This window comes from Hyla sarda, chromosome 4, assembly GCF_029499605.1.
Source record: "Hyla sarda isolate aHylSar1 chromosome 4, aHylSar1.hap1, whole genome shotgun sequence".
Lineage (NCBI taxonomy): Eukaryota > Metazoa > Chordata > Amphibia > Anura > Hylidae > Hyla > Hyla sarda.
The window spans coordinates 148,139,545-148,156,343 of NC_079192.1; the positions used below are offsets into that span (position 1 = coordinate 148,139,545).

At 40.2% G+C, this 16,799-nt stretch overlaps 1 protein-coding gene across 1 annotated transcript in view; it reads left to right on the plus strand.

Moving 5' to 3' along the window:
• Positions 1-16,799, plus strand: part of UNC13C (unc-13 homolog C) — a 627,474-nt gene that overhangs the window by 561,100 nt on the left and 49,575 nt on the right. The window contains exon 31 of the mRNA XM_056572349.1: positions 786-933. Within this exon, the coding sequence (XP_056428324.1) occupies positions 786-933 (148 nt within the window). The remainder of the gene's footprint in view (positions 1-785; positions 934-16,799) is intronic.

Below are 16,799 nucleotides of genomic sequence, written 5' to 3' on the forward strand. Positions count from 1 at the left end.
CAAGTGAGGTCCTGCAACACTTAGCTTATCAGGACATTGTTCATACTCTGCACTACTCCTATTATAACTGTTTGTTACCTTTATCTAAAGGCTGTGGATTTTTATTGTTGATTTGTTACCTAAATTCAAAATGAAGCAACTAGTTTTAATTAGAAATGTCTTTCTAGCTGTAGCTTCTACTAAATCTAAGTTGTCAAACACACTTTAAGCCCTCTTAGCATTAGCATGTAAGCATCTTAGCATTAGAGAGAACAGCGGGGAGGGGGTGTACATACCAGATCAGATTGTAAACAGTGAGCAGAGAAACCTTGGAGGACAGCTCACTCCAGCTGAAGAAAGAAAGGAGAGCAGATTTAAGGCAGTCTGTAGGGAAGAGTTTATATATACATGTAAACAGAGCTCACAAAGCAAACTGTACATGAAGTAGAAGCAAAAGTAAGAAAAATATTAAATAATCATCTATGGAGTAAATGTATTTTTCTTACTTTATGTTGTGGCTTTATATAATGTATATGTAACCTAATCATACAGTCTCCTGTTAGTAATGTTGTGGTGTATTTTCCATCCAGACATTGGTATTCTGTAGTGTACTGGCACAAATCGACCATTGCGGTGAAGTATAGCTTCATGATTCTGTATTTTAATTATGTAAGTTATAGGAGCATTATAATCACATTGATTTACATTTATTGTTAAACAACTTAGGAAACTGTTTGTTACTTGGTTGGTAACTTTAAAAAAAATAACAAATAAATCTTACAGTGCTTATACCTGTTTTACAATAGCAATACTTTCACGCCGGAGGAAGCGGGTTGAAGAAGAACTTCTTGGAGAAAAGCCAAGATCTTCAGTCATTGAAATACGCTCTCAGCCTCTACACTCAAACTACTGATGCTTTGATAAAAAAATTTATAGAAACGCAGACATCACAAGGTAAGTGCGGCTCATTTCTATTCTTCCTAATAATTGAAATCTGTGACATCTAATGAAGAAATGGAAATATCCAGCAGTGTTTAGAGCAGCTCTGGACTCTTTTCATTATCCGTCAGTAAAATATGGGAATCGCCATTAATGAATAGTTTGAGCTCTTCCCTCCTCCTTTCTAAGATGTTGGCTGGAGGCATTTTATTGTCTTTATATCTGAGAAACATAAAAACTATTTAAAAAACAAATTGGAATCTGTTACCGCTAGAAATGAGTGTTCTTTATTGTTGAAATTAGAGAGACACCTTCATTGCTGAAAAGGCTTTATTCCCAGCATAGTTCATTGTAATATAAACAGTGTAAAATTGTCTTTAAGGAGAAACTGACAACCAGTTCACCCGCACTAAGCCAATATACCGGGCTATAGCTTTAAAAAACAGTGTGTGGTAGTTGCAGATTAATGGCTGAATATGCAAATCTCTTCAGTCTCACATCACAAGGACGTAAGAGCCTGCCAGGGGCGAGTGAGTCTCTGAGCAAGGCACCGATGCCTTCAGGGTGTAGCAAGGAACCAGCACCCCTTCAGAGAGCAGAGCACTCACTCTCGACAGACTCTCACACCCTAGTGACGTGACAGTCAAGACATTTGCATTTTCATCACAGAGGGCTGGGCGATGAAAATTGAGGAGACAGGGGAGCTCGGCTAGCCATCTCATGCCTCCATTGTGCACAGCAGCACAATACCAAGGAATGAATGAACGGTTATCAATATAGGTATACAATACAAACTGTCTTAAGCCCAATAATTTTGATGCAGAGAATGTACAGCATTTTTAGTTGTAGTTGGTAAAAGAACTGAAACCCTAATTGTCTGTTTTTTTTCCCACAGTAGCCAATCACAGCTCAGCTTTTGAATCTTAACGAGCTCTTGTAAAGTGAAAGTTGAGCTGTGATTGGTTATTATGGGAAAAACCAGACAATTAGGGTTTTGGCCTGATTGATAAATCAGGGCCATAGTATCAGTATTTAAAAGACAGTGGGGACTGATCATCAGCAGAGATTTGGTGCACTGCACATAGATAAAGTTGGATTTACTAAGAGGCGCATGCATTGTAGTAAATCCAGTGAATCCGTTGCTGCCATTGTGCCCGGCAGAGAAATATACACCAGCTATGAGGTTTATTTCTGTTTGTTTAGATGTCAGAGATTGGCCCTAAAGTCACATGTGAGAAGAACGTTTCCTCCCACACCCTTCTTCTATTTGAACCCCTTGGGGTGAGCGGAGCAATTCCTCAAGTTTGCCCAATTTTACACAGAAATGGCAATTTTTTAACAAGTATTGCAATTTCTGTGCAAAATTGCACTACAGTACCTTGAAGGATTTGTGAATAAGGACTAGAAGAAAGCATTGTTTCATTTTGTATGCATTCTTTTGAGCTACTGTTATGGGAATGTACAATAGTAGTGAGAAAAGGATTCTTCACCCCCAGTTGTTTCAATGTATGTCTAGAGTTTAGAAATGAGGCAGAGTATAGATTAAATGGGTACTCCAGTGAAGTTTTTTTTTAAATCAACTGGTGCCAGAAAGCTAAACAGATTTGTTAATTACTTATATTCAAATATCTTAATCATTCCAATCGTTATCAGCTGCTGTATATTACAGAGGAAGTTCTTTTATTTTAGAATTTCCTTTCTGTCTGACCACAATGCTTTCTGATGACACCTCTGTCCATGTCAGAAACTGTCAAGAGCAAGATAAGTTTGCTATGGGGATTTTCTCTGGACAGTTCCTGAGACAGACAGAGGTGTCAGCAGAGAGCACTGTGGTCAGACAGAAAAGAAATTTAAAAAGAAAAGATTTTCCTCTGTAGTATACAGCAACTGATACGTACTGGAAGGATTAAGATTTTTAAATAGAAGTAATTTACAAATCTGTTTAATGTTCTGGCACCAGGTGATTTAAAAAAGAACAGAGTACCCCTTTAAAGTTTGGGGGTCACCTCAAGAAAAAGCCTACTTGACACCTTTTCCTAACAAGATATTTTTTGTATTGTCATTTCACTCAGAGGAAAGAAGGGAGAGAAAAGTTATGAATGAAATTCCCAACCATCTTTATATTATATTGTGGGTTTATACTGTAACCTGGAACTGAGCATCATGACAGAGATGTGAGTTGAGTGAAATTAACTAGTGGCCCATTCATTTGGAAGAGCAGTGGGAGAGCATATGGGCCTTGGATAATCCCCATAAACTGACATGTCTACACAACATTTCAGAAATTAATTTGCTAGAATTCCCCATTAAAGGGGTACTCCGCCCATAGACATCTTATCCTCTATCCAAAGAATAGAGGATAAGATGTCTGATCGTGGGGGTCCCACCGCTGGGAACCCCGTGATCTCTCCTGCTGCACTCTGGTACATCAGCAGCCTGAGCTATGTTTGCTCCGTGGCTGATGACTGGTGATACAGGGGACAGGGTATTGTGACTTCATGGCCCTGCCACATCGTGACGTCATTCCCCACCCCCTCAATGCAAGTCTACGGGAGAGGGCATGCCCCATCCCCTGTATCACCCTCATCAGCCACGGAGAAAATATAGCTCCAGGCTGCTGATGTACGGGGGGTGCAGCTGGAGAGATTTGGGGACCCCCGCGATCAGACATCTTATCCCCTATCCTTTGGACAGGGGATAAGATGTCTAGGGGTGGAGTACCCCTTTAAAGTGGTACTCCATGGAAAGTAAATGTATCTTCTATCCACAGGATAGGGAATACGTTTCTGATTGCTGGAGGTGCGACCACTGGGGCCCCCAACAATCTCCTGTGTGGCAGGGGCGGCTACTCGCCTGTCCTCAGCATGCTCCAGCTTCAGTGACAACCTGCTCACTGGTGATTTGCTCAGCTGAGGATTTGCTGAATGGGCCATTAATGAAGCCTTTCTCCGAGGGTGGGGGTTAGAGTTCCCCAAGGACAACTGAGTAGCCGGCCCCCATACAGGAGATCACAGAAAGCCTCAGCGGTCGGACCTCCTGTGATCAGAAACGTATCCCCTATCCTCTGGATAGGGGATACATTTTATTTCCATGGAATAACCCTTTAAGTGCATCTTTCTGATTTATGCAACAAATTGGCTTCCATTAGTTATCCCACAAATGTTTGCTACTTCTTAGTTTGTATTTGTTTGCATGCGATACAAATGTTACTGCTGTTGTGTCCAGCATGAACCAAGCAAGCACGACTTTGGTATGGCGACAACACATTTTCTGCATTTTTATACAGCAAATAACTGAGGTATATGAGAAATAACTGAGTTCATTTACCTGGTTCACATGGTCCTTTATATATATATATATATATATATATATATATATATATATATATATATATATATATATACATCACCAATAAAATTGTGTTAAAGACAGTGAGTATAAATAGCAGCTGTAAACATGTCCCTTTTGTACCTTCTGAATAGAAGAAATTCGATAAGGATCTCAATACATTCTGCCACTGACAAAACATATACAGGATGTTTCCTTTCAGGGGGGTCAAACTATTGATTCTGTCACTGCAATATGTTTTTGATATACAGTAGTAGAAAAAGTTTGGAACAATGAAATCAATCATAGTATGTAGGATCTTCATTTGACAAATCTCCTATCACAGGAAGCTTGTCTCTTGTGGATTGAAATGCCAAACTAGAGCTTTAATTTTCCAATATGTTTCCATGAGCATCACTATTGTCAAATCCCACAACTCGTCTAAATATTTTTTTTACCTCTAAAAGAGATTTGATAGACACTAATACACCATGTTACTATATTTGTAATGTTAACCCAGCGCCTCCTCTGTCAAGAAAATCTATATGTTAACATTAAAGTGGCAGAGAAATTGTACACAGTTTGTTAGTTAAGTAAATCCTATTAGTTGTCTTCAGTCAGTCTCTGTCCCATTAGGTTTTCTTTTTTGTTGTTTTTTTTGTTTTCCTAAATCAACTATAATGGTTAAAATGAGAGTTTTTGTATTTTTTTTCCTTACCGAAAATGTATATCTGGTAGCATATCCAATGACTGTAATGCCACTTTACTATTATAAATCCTATCAGTTATCTTTAGTTAGTCTTTGTACCATTAGGTTTTCTTTCTTTTCTTTTTTTTTTTTTTTTTTGGTGCCCAGAGAAGCAAAATATGCTACCTATTCTACATAGTATATATAAAATGGAAGCATTAGAGACCACATTCTGAATTGAAGAGGCTAAAAGGAGCACTAAGATTTTGTTAGAGCCTCAGATGCCATTGTAATCCTTCGGCACTCCACATACATGTTTTGATTGGGCTATAGGGATAAAGGAGCAAGCCTCCTCCTCCCTTTCATCTTTTTGAAAATGGCGTCTAAGTGGTTAAATTGTTGCACATAGATAGCAAATTGCATAAACCCCTTGTTGGCAGTACCACATATATATGGCACATGTTATCAAGTTAAGGAAGATCTGTGGTCAGTATAAAAATTCAAGGTTTTTATACAGTAAGTGTCCTAAAAAAATGTGATTTACCAAAATATAAGAGGCACATACCACCATTACCACATACCCCCTAATAGTGCCCCTGTACAGTTGATAGCCTCCAACAGTGCCCTCTTAAAGTAGAAATCCCATCTAGTACTGCTCCCACAGTTAAATCCCCAATAGTGCTTATCAGAATAGATAGTTCCCAATAGGGCCCCTCCCCAGTTGTCATCCCCTTCCCTAGTCATGTCCCCACACATAAATGTTCCCCAACCTTAAATTGCAGCCCATTTGGAAAACAGTGCAGAGGAATTAAAAAGAGAAACTCACTATTTCCTGGCTCCCACTGCAGCTCTTTCTCTGCCGGAGTGATGCCCAGCACAGACAGTGTGATGAGTCTGTGAGTGTCATGATGTGGCATCCACAGCTTCCTCTGAAGCCTACAACTGCAAGGTAAAGTGACTATAGTGGTGCCCAGGATTTTGGGCGTGTAGCCCTATATTTCTGGAGCAGGCATCACAGCGGAATATGGGTTAGATGACCATGGAGCTCTGGGTGATCGACCAAACCACCTAAGTTTTAATCCACCTCTTATTTTACATTTTACATGTGGTTATTGGAGGGATTGTCTGGCACTGAAAAACAAGTACTTGGCTAAATGGGCATTTATTGTGTGCCAACACATTACCAGAGATGTCTGATCAGCAGGGACCAGTCACCGTTAAAACAGTGGCAGCAGGGGATCAGACATGTGAATATTGCTTATTTATTATTTTTAAGGTCGATTTTTTTTGCGGTGCTGGACAATGCCCTCTAATATTATGTTTTTAAAGGGGTTATCCAGGGAAAAACTTATATATATATATATATCAACTGGCTCCAGAAAGTTGAACAGATTTGTAAATTACTTCTATTAAAAAATCTTAATCCTTTCAGTACTTATGACCTTCTGAAGCTAAGGTTGTTCTTTTCTGTCTAAGTGCTCTCTGATGACACGTGTCTCGGGAACTGCCCAGTTTAGAAGCAAATCCCGATAGCAAACCTCTTCTAAACTGGGCGGTTCCTGAGACACGTGTCATCAGAGAGAACTTAGACAGAAAAGAAAAACCTTAACTTCAGAAGCTCATAAGTACTGAAAGGATTAAGATTTTTAATAGAAGTAATTTACAAATCTGTTTAACTTTCTGGAGCCAGTTGATATACCGTATTTATCGGCGTATAACACGCACATTTTAGGCAAAATTTTTTAGCCTAAAGTCTGTGTGCGTGTTATACGCCGATACACCCCCAGGAAAGGCAGGGGGAGAGAGGCTGTCGCTGCCCGCTTCTCTCCCCCTGCCTTTCCTGGGGTCTAGAGCGCTGCTGTCGGCCCTTCTCACCCCCTGGTTATCGGCGCCGCTGCCCGTTCTGTCCCCCTGACTATCGGTGCCGGCGCCGACAGCCAGCGAGAGAGAAGGGGCAGCGGCACCCATTGCCGGCGCCGCTGCCCCGTTGCCTCCCCCCATCCCCGGTGGCATAATTACCTGAGTCCGGTCCGCGCTGCTCCAGGCCTCCGTCGTGCGTCCCCGGCGTCATTGCTATGCGCTGAACGGCGCGGCGCATGACGTCAGAGCGCCGCGCCGTGCATAGCAACGACGCTGGGGACGCACGACGGAGGCCTGGAGCAGCGCGGACCGGACTCAGGTAATTATGCCACCGGGGATGGGGGGAGGCAACGGGGCAGCGGCGCCGGCAATGGGTGCCGCTGCCCCTTCTCTCCCCCTGGCTGTCGGCGCCGCTTCTCTCCCCCTGGCTATCGGCGCCGGCACCGATAGTCAGGGGGACAGAACGGGCAGAGGCGCCGATAACCAGGGGGTGAAAAGGGCCGACAGCAGCGCTCTAGACCCCAGGAAAGGCAGGGGGAGAGAAGCGGGCAGCGACGGCCTCTCTCCCCCTGCCTTTCCTGGGGGTATATCGGGGTATACACGCGCACACACGCACCCTCATTTTTTCATGGATATTTGGATAAAAAACTTTTTTTTACCCAAATATCCTTGGTAAAATGAGGGTGCGTGTTATAGGCCGGTGAGTGGTATACCCCGATAAATACGGTATATAAAAAAAAGTTTTTTTCCTGGATAAAACCTTTAACATTACAAAGCAGTTCAAACATTTTTGTTTATTATGATATTGATTTCTAATACAAGTTTATATCTGTAAATCTATACTTTTCAGATTCATTGAATTAAAGACAACTATACTTATTTAAAGATAAATTAGGAAACTCCAAATCTTCACTTATTGTAAATCTTAATGTCAAAGTGCTTAACTGTTAACTAAAACTTACCACATTCCAAGGCACCGACAATAAAAATCCTCCCCAGAATAGAAAGTTTCATCTGTCATTATCAGATCCACAGTGTTATATATTGCAGGAAGCACCTTTATTTACTCCTTTCATGCAATATATTAGCATACTGTCAAGACTTTGCAAAGGAGGTTTTAATAGGAATGTTACAGAAAAAACACAGTCTGCTCCAAGTAAAGGTCTTAAACAGAATATCTTGGTCTTTGTACATTGACAGCTTCTCTTCAGAGCCGCTTTTGTGCATATTAATGGGTAATTTAGACCCGCTGTGTATTTTCCAGGCTCTTTACACTGCAGTGGGGAGCTCCGATATTTGACATGTCTTAGACAGACTGTGTGACCAGGGCTGGACAAAACCACAGGTGCTACCGTATCCCTGAAACCTTGTGGGAAACCTATTTAACAGGAAAATTATAGCTACAATACAGGTTTAGCAGACAGAAAAGCCTTTACAATGACTTAGTTTGGCAATGCAGGAGTTATTAGCAACAGCCAAGGGGCCAAGGGGAAGCCATTTTTCTTCGTTAGCAGGTGCTGACACAGTTTCTAATGCAGTTTGCTAGGAGTCCTGGCATAATGCATATACAAATAGAGCACTGTATAATTTACTGCAGTCAAGGTATAATCTAGCCAAGGATTAAGCAAAGACTTTGGGCAATTCTGCACAATGTCCACAATGGGGGTCACAGAATACCTCTAAGCTTGTCTTAATTAATAGAAATGTATGGAAATTGCCTTCCTGCTGTAACTACATGGATAGATTTGTCTTGGATCTGATGAAGTGAGGAAAATAAGGGTCTATTATATCCATGACACAGGATTTATTTAACTTCCATCTCAACCTGTAAAAATATAGTCATAATGCCCCTGACATTGGTACCACACTAGCAGGAAATCACTGCATGAAGCTGTAAACATCTGCCATGAAATTCAGAGGGAGCTCTATGAATGTCTCTACCTAAATCCCCCCCTCCCCCCAAGGGGGCTGCCAGATTTTTACCATTTAATTCCATGACAGGAAGCAGAGGATTTTGTGCTGCACACAAGAATATGATGCAGGGATCCCAGCAAAAATATATTGTCAAGTCTTTTGATGGTACATTTTTACCCCTCTTTAGTCTTTCAGTAAGTACCCATAGTCCATAAGGTCAGTCTGCCATGATCGACCAGGGAGGCAGGCTGGTGCTTTTAATTTCCATGTAGTAAAATGTTTTGGCCATGGAGGTTAGAGTGTATTTCAAGCCCTAAGCAATGAGAGGGGGTGGCACAGGTGTGATGGAATTTATCCCCTAGGGTACCACGTACAGTGTCCGGACAATGGAACTTGGTAGTGCCCTTGATTAGAGTTGAGTGATCTTTTCTGCTCGCTAGGCTTGTTGAACTTTTCAAAAAAGTTTAGTTTGCAGAAGAACAGGTTCTCCACGAACGGGCAATGCAATAAGTCTCAAAACACATGTATAACACTGTCTAAAAGCTCTAAAGCCCAGTATAACACTGCTAGTGTCACATAGGGATGTGTTCAAGTAGTTTTAAAGTGCTTTTAAGACTGAGTTAATGTCAAAGTTATGGCAAAATGTGGTAACCCACAGTAACTAACCGCTTATTTAAAGCACATTGCACCAACAGATTTTGTTTCAAAAATAAAAATTGCTCAAAGTATCCCCGGTTGTTGACAGATGCCTGCCAGTGTTAAAATGTGCACAAATGTAACAGAAGATGCAATGGCTTTTCCAAAAATAATAAATTCTCCCTTTTTGGGAGTTGCAAGGGTCTAAAAATTTAAAAATAATTGTACAAAATAACTTTTGTACACATTGCAAAGTTGAGCAAATATTGCTTACTACCATTATTCCCACTGGTGCTATGCTCAGCCACTACTTCCACCTCCCTTACCTCTGTAACACATTCCAAACTCCGGAGTATCGTGATGTCACAACTCTTCCCCCATGTGCCGCCACGCCTCCTCCCATAGACTTACACTGAGGGGGTGGTGCGTGACATCAAACAGGGGCGGAGTCCTGAAATCACGATACTCCGATCCTGTGGTCGTCACACTACACACTCGGAGCCTCCAGCGCTGCGTAGAGCTCACAAAGGTGGGTGCGCAATTACAGACTGTGGGGGTCCTCAGCGCAGGACCCCCGTGATGATACATCTCATCCCCTATCCTTTGGATAAGGGATAAGATGTATTTGGGCTGGAGTACCCCTTTAATTTCAATGAGTAGCAAAATCAGCTGCAAAAATGTACAGTAAAAATATGCAGCAGATCCTGTATGTGTGAACGTTCCCTTAGGGTACGTTCACACATACGCAGATTTGAGGCACAGGATTTGATGCACAGGATTTTCTGCTGCAGATTTCAATGTTAACTTTATGACTGAGCACAGCTCCTAATCGGCAGTACAAATCCTGGACATCAAATCTGTGCAGGATCCTGTACATGTGAATGTTCCCTTAATGTGTATTCATGTTAAACAAACACAGGTAGAAATGCTATACGTTTGATTAAACCTAGAAAATACAGATAACTGTGTATACCACATTAACTCTCAACACTTTTAATGCGTATTTATCTTAAACGCAGGTAGAAATGCAAGTAGAAATATTCTCTCAATGCGATAAATGCAGTTATGTTAAAACACAGGTCAACCCACTTCTTTGCTCAAACTGCTTTCTGTTGTAATGTGATAGTTTCCATTGGCACCTTCTGCAGTGAAATTGCTGAGATCTGTAGTACACCAGCTAGACACCGTAATGCAGGTTATAGGTCTCTGTCAGAGGCCAGTTGAATGCTCAATACTCTTCTTAGCTTGGGTTCTGTTGTATTTGTGAAGGCTATTTGGGATTCATATTTCCAAAAAAAGTTCCTCTGTGCACTGCTCTCAGTTTTTTCTCCAAATTGGCAGTCGCAATACAATGGATAGGGTTTTACCAGCCTTTTAAACCCACCCCTATGCTGTCTCCTGATTTGCCTGGGAGATGTAGGTGACATAATACAAACAATGATTGGCTAATCTGGGGTCATGTGATGTTGTTGTTTGCTGCAAGGTATGCCGAGCTACCCTGACGTCACCTCAATGTTACTTACTCATCCTATCATACATTCAGGTGCCAAAATCCCATGTGTTCCTTATCCCTTCTGCTATAATAGCACCATCGTCAGGCTCACATGAGCTGAGCCTCGCAGAATTTTAAAGTTATGTGAGCTGCTTTTACCACAAAGTTCTGAGCAAGACCGGGTTCCCTGGGCCAACATGCCCATTTCTATATAAAGTAGTGAAGATTTGAGAAAGAAAGTGGGAGAAAGAAGGACCATCCCAGAGAGCAGTGTAATTCAAGGTAACTTGAATTACACTGGAGGCACAGTTTCAACAGAAACAAAAGAGCAAAAGGTGGTGCAGAGTTCACTTATTACAGTCTGTAGGTGTTCTCAATGAGATGAAGGCTAGGTTATATCTGAAGTTTTTTTGAAAACTGCCACTGCAGTTTTTGCGACAAAGACAGAGGCATATTCAAAAGGAATGGAAAATATAAAAAAAAAAGGACTTCCTTCTCGATCCAATTCTGACTGCAGTGGCATTTTTTCCAAAAATGCCTTAAAAAACTGTGTGGAAACCTAGCCTTACACCAGTTAACTCCCAGTGGAACAAGAATGTCTAAACCCAACCAGAGATCCACCAAGGTTACGGGATGCTAAGAGGACCTGGTGTAAATATTACTCTCTCAGACTAGAAAAGGGATTCCTGACTTTATCTTAAAGGGTGCAGAATATTTTTCCGACAGGCTAAGGTAAGGCTCATACTCAAGGTGTCTCTATAGTTCCTCATAAGAACCTGGCTTGGTCCTACACGTCCTGTATAATAACAACTAGTGCAGGAGTTCTGTGAAGCAAGATAATATTAACAGCTATTTTTTTGCTAAAAGTATTGTAGCTTCACACATAAGAGAATATCATCTACACAGTTTAATAAATATTGTCAACACTTAACTTTTTGGCAGCTAGAACAGATACTGTACTCAGCAACTCCTCCTCAGTAGCTTGTGATGCAAAGTCATCTGGATCAGGGTGATTCATTTCCAAGCATTGAATCCAAAATAAGCACAGGTGTCAACAGCTTCATTGAGTCAAAGCATTATTAATTTGAGCTATTGCCTTGTTTGCTCATGCAAAAAAATGACAATTGCTCCACAAATTTCTCATTTATTTAGAATGTTTACAGTGGGGCAAAAATATTTAGTCAGCCACCAATTGTGTAAAAAATCCATGAAATCATATTGTCTAATTTTTAAGGAACTTATTTGCAGATGGTGGTGGAAAATAAAAATTTGGTCAATAACAAAAGTTCATCTCAATACTTTGTTATGTACCCTTTGTTGGCAATGACAGAGGTCAAGCGTTTTCTGTAAGTCTTCACAAGGTTTTCACATACTGGTGCTGGTATTTTGGCCCATTCCTCCATGCAGATCTCCTCTAGAGCAGGGATGTTTTGGGGCTATCGCTGGACAACACAGGCTTTCAACTCCCTCAAAAAATTTCTATGGGGTTGAGATCTGGAGACTGGCTAGGCCCCTCCAGGACCTTGAAATGCTTTTTATAAAGCCACTCCTTCGTTGCCCATGTGGTGAGTTTGGGATCAATGTCATACTGAAAGACCCAGCCACGTTTCTTCTTAAATGCCCTCGCTGATGGAAGGAGGTTTTCACTCAAAATCTCACGATGCATGGCCCTCTTTGATTCTTTTCTTTACACGGATCAGTCGTCTTGGTTCCTTTGCAGAAAAACAGCCCCAAAGCATGATGTTTCCCCTCCCATGCTTCACAGTAGGTATGGTGTTCTTTGGATGCAACTCAGCATTCTTTTTCCTCCAAACACGATGAGTTGAGTTTTTACTAAAAAGTTCTACTTTGGTTTCATCTGACCTTATGACATTTTCCCAATCATCTTCTGGATCATCCAAATGCTTTCTAGCAAACTTCAGACTGGCCCGGACATGTACTGGCTTAAGCAGGGGGACATGTCTGGCACTGCATGATGCGTAGTGTGTTACTGATTGTAGCCTTTGTTACTGTGGTCCCAACTCTCTGCAGGTCATTCACTAGGTCCCCCTGTGGTGTTCTGGGATGTTTGCTCACCATTTTTGTGATAATTTATACACCACGGGGTGAGATCTTGCGTGGAGCCCCAGATCGAGGAAGATTATCAGTTGTCTTGTATGTCTTCCATTTTCTAATAATTGCTCCCACAGTTGATTTCTTCACACCAATCAGTAAATAGATATTATAATAATATACATCTGTTTAGATGACAGTTATCATTAATATTGTCCTGGATAACCACTTCATTGATGGTTTATTGTGCTGTGATAGATTGCTTTGTTAGACAAACATGTGATACATGGTGTGTGACATTAGGATTGGGAAAGATCTTACTTGATTATTGCAAAATGTCATATATTTTTACTGATTTGTGCAGTGCTCACCAAGTGGCTAAGGCTTAACACAAATGGGTGTGGTTTTGCGCAAGGGAACGTGGCCGCCCAAACGCAGAGTTTACTACAATTTCCTCCCGACATCTATGCCAGCTCTATGCTGGATTACATTTCTGAGACTGCGGCATATACAGCCTCCCATGTGCCTGGATTTATGCACCTTTTAATAAATTCAGTGCAATCCTATACTAGTGTGACACACTAGTCTTACTAAATTACCCCCAAAATCTTTCCATAAATAAATCACGTCTTTTTAGCAATAAAGATCCTGTGCCCTGAGTTATAACCGATAAAACAGATATTGACAAAGTGAATTAGAATTGCACTGAAAATGGTTGTATGTTATAAAATATGCAGCAGTGACCTTAATCATATTCCCATCTTTCAATCAGTTCCTCCCATAAACCTACGGCCCCTGGTGCATTGTAATGTTTCTTTTTAACCTTTGCTAACAATGAAGGTGGTCTGTTCATTTGTTTTATGTTGTTGCAATCCGTTTGACATTTTTGACCTGTTGTAAACGTAACAAAGATTTTTCACTTAGTGTGATAAGTTCTGTATTCTATAAATTGTTTCACAGAATTAGATTGCATTCATTGTATAATGAATTGCGTGTTTTTATTGTAAGGAGAGCAATTCAATCATGTGTTCCATATACAAGAGCAAATGAAATCTTCTAGAAAGCGGATTATCTATAATAAAGCAAAATATGAATACATCTTTTTCCTTATTTGTTCCGAATCTTGGATATAGGGAGGGACACTAACTTGATTAGATTTTTTTTCTACAAACACTGGTGAACACAAGAATGATTTATCCCATCTTACCTTATATACACTTGCATATGTTTTTATGGATGAAATTAAAGGGTGGAAGTATAACAATGTTTAACCCCTAGATGACATCAGATGTGCCTCTAAAAAGTCCCATAAAAAAAAAAATATACAGATAAAAAGTAAACATCATGGCTGAAATAAATTACCCCTGACACAACCTTGTTTATGAAAAAATTAGAAAAGTTATAGGGATCAGAATAAGACAATTTTAGACATGATGATTTTATTAAAGTAGTACAATTATAGAAAAATTGTATAGAACAGGTCGCACAGGATACGCGACTTTATATACTAGCACTTTTTATGTTTTCAACTTGGTCTTGTGGTTTGAGCTACCTCTCCTTCATATTTATCCACAATTATAGATAAATTGTATACGGTAAATTGGGTATTAATTCCACTGGTGGGTCTTCAGTACTTTACTCACACTGTGCAAAGACCCATTTGTATTAAAAGTGCCTGCTCAAATAGCAATTATCGTCAGCTCAGTATTCCTGCTGCAACTTGTGCTAGCACTAAATAAAATATAGGATTCTAAGCACATATAAATATTATTGTTGCTTTTGCCTAAGTCTGAATCCACGTCCATAAGCCTATGTCAATTATTCCATAATATATCTTTATATGGGTTAAAGCTCTGCTCTACACAGCCAAAGAGTTATATTATTAAGATCTGGTTGTCTGCATACACCTGTAATGGTAATTTTGATTTATTATTTAGTTGTATTAGAGCTGTATATATCTGTCTTCAGTAATTTCCCCCTTGTGTTGGCTGCAGGAAGAAATGTTTTTTTCCTTTAAAGGAGTTATCCAGGAATAGAAAAACAGAGCTAACTTCTTTCATAAACCACTCCCTGTCTGTCCCCAGGCTGGGTGTGGTTCTGCAGCTCAGTGCCCTTGAAGTGAATGGAGCCAAGTTGTAATATCACACACAACCTGGGGACAAATGTGGAACCGTTTTTTGGAAGACATTAGCTCTGTTTTTCTGTTCCTGGATAACCCTTTTAATGGCTGTATGATAGAAAGCAGGAGATTAGCAGCTAATCTTTAAAAGTTGCAGTTATGGTGCTGATCACAACTGCTGCCAGAAGTTTTAAAGGTGTTTTGCAGAAAAGTCTTCCAGTATTCTAAAGTTGCCTATAAGGTTTTCCTATCTCTAAAAATACCAGCAGGGTCCGAATGAAGAAGCAGTAATGTACTTACTAGTTAAATTCTATGCTGTTCTCACATTGCAGTGCCATAGCAATCTGTCAGGTCTAATTTACTTTCTGAGAGCAATAATTTGTCCATAAAAAAGCAAAAAGAAATGTGATAAATAAATTAAGTGTAAGTAATAGAGAGTGATCATAGCAAAAACAAGGATAGCACTGACATCTCATATTTCTTATAACAAGTAGAAAATAATGAATGGCATCAACTACAATTTAACTGGTTTCTACTTTTATTTATCTTGTGCAGTGAAGATAGGGTGGATACAATCTTTGGTTGCAGTTGGCCAGTACAACCTTCTTCCTCTTCATTTGTTGTGAAGTTCAGGACAGTAATAAGTGGCTCAGAACCCACGGTAAAATGGTGGGTCGGGGTGTAACCCTTTTCAACCTCTGCTTCTTTTTATTGTGTTTCTGTGCTAAACAGTAGATGGTGATGGGAAAGCTATGATCAAACCTTCATATGATTAATTATTTGTGAGAAGATAAGAAGTTAAAAATTATTAACCAATTTATTTATTTATTGCATTTACATTACAGGGGAGATTTTTGAAAGCTGGGATTTATTTACCAGTTAATATGTCTTTAGGAAGGTTGTCAACTATGTTAAAAAGTCCCTCCCTCATCTCTTGTAACCTCCTTTATTTTTCATTTTGGATTTTTTTTTCTACCAGAACAAAACTGCAAGTCACTATTGCTGGAATGCTTGAATTGCAGCATAAATAACTTATATACCCTGCTGTACATTATTTAGTTTAGGACCAGAATCCTGCTATATCCTATTAAAATCAGATTTAAAAAAAAACTTTTTTTAACATGTTACCTCTTAAAAGCATATGAGCAATGACATATTGATATGAGTTTATACCCTACAGTATCAAGATGGCAATTTATTCATACGGATGCGTCCTTACTTAACCCACGCCGATACTTGAAGGAATAGTCTACTGAAAAGTATTTCCAGTCCGTTGTGCCTAGGATGCAAAAAAAAAGAAAAGAAACTTTAACTCATCTTTCTCTGTTTCCCCGTAGAGTGACTAAAGCTGTTCTGTCCTCCGGTCCGGTCTTCTTCCTTCTTCTGCGTTCACGGATCATCACACTGCGCTCAGCCTATCACCAACCGAGGCAGGACATTGCTGCGGCCGATGATAGCGCAATGTGACGATCCGTGCACACGGAAGAAGACAGGACCGGAGGACAGAACAGCTGTAGTGGTGCTACGGGAGAACAAAGAAAGGTGAGTTAAAAAAAAAAATTATTTATTTTTTTTGCAGCCCGATCACCACGGACTGGAAATACTTTTAAGTAGACTAGTAGACTACTCCTTTAATAAATTCACTAGAATATAATTTCCTGGAAGATGAGTGTGATTGGTGTCAACCTCCCAGTGGTGAACATGAAATTATAGCAGCCACTCAGCCCATCCTAGTACTGCAGAGGGGGTGCTATAGATGATGCATCAATAGGGTGACAGAGCGAAGGGACTCC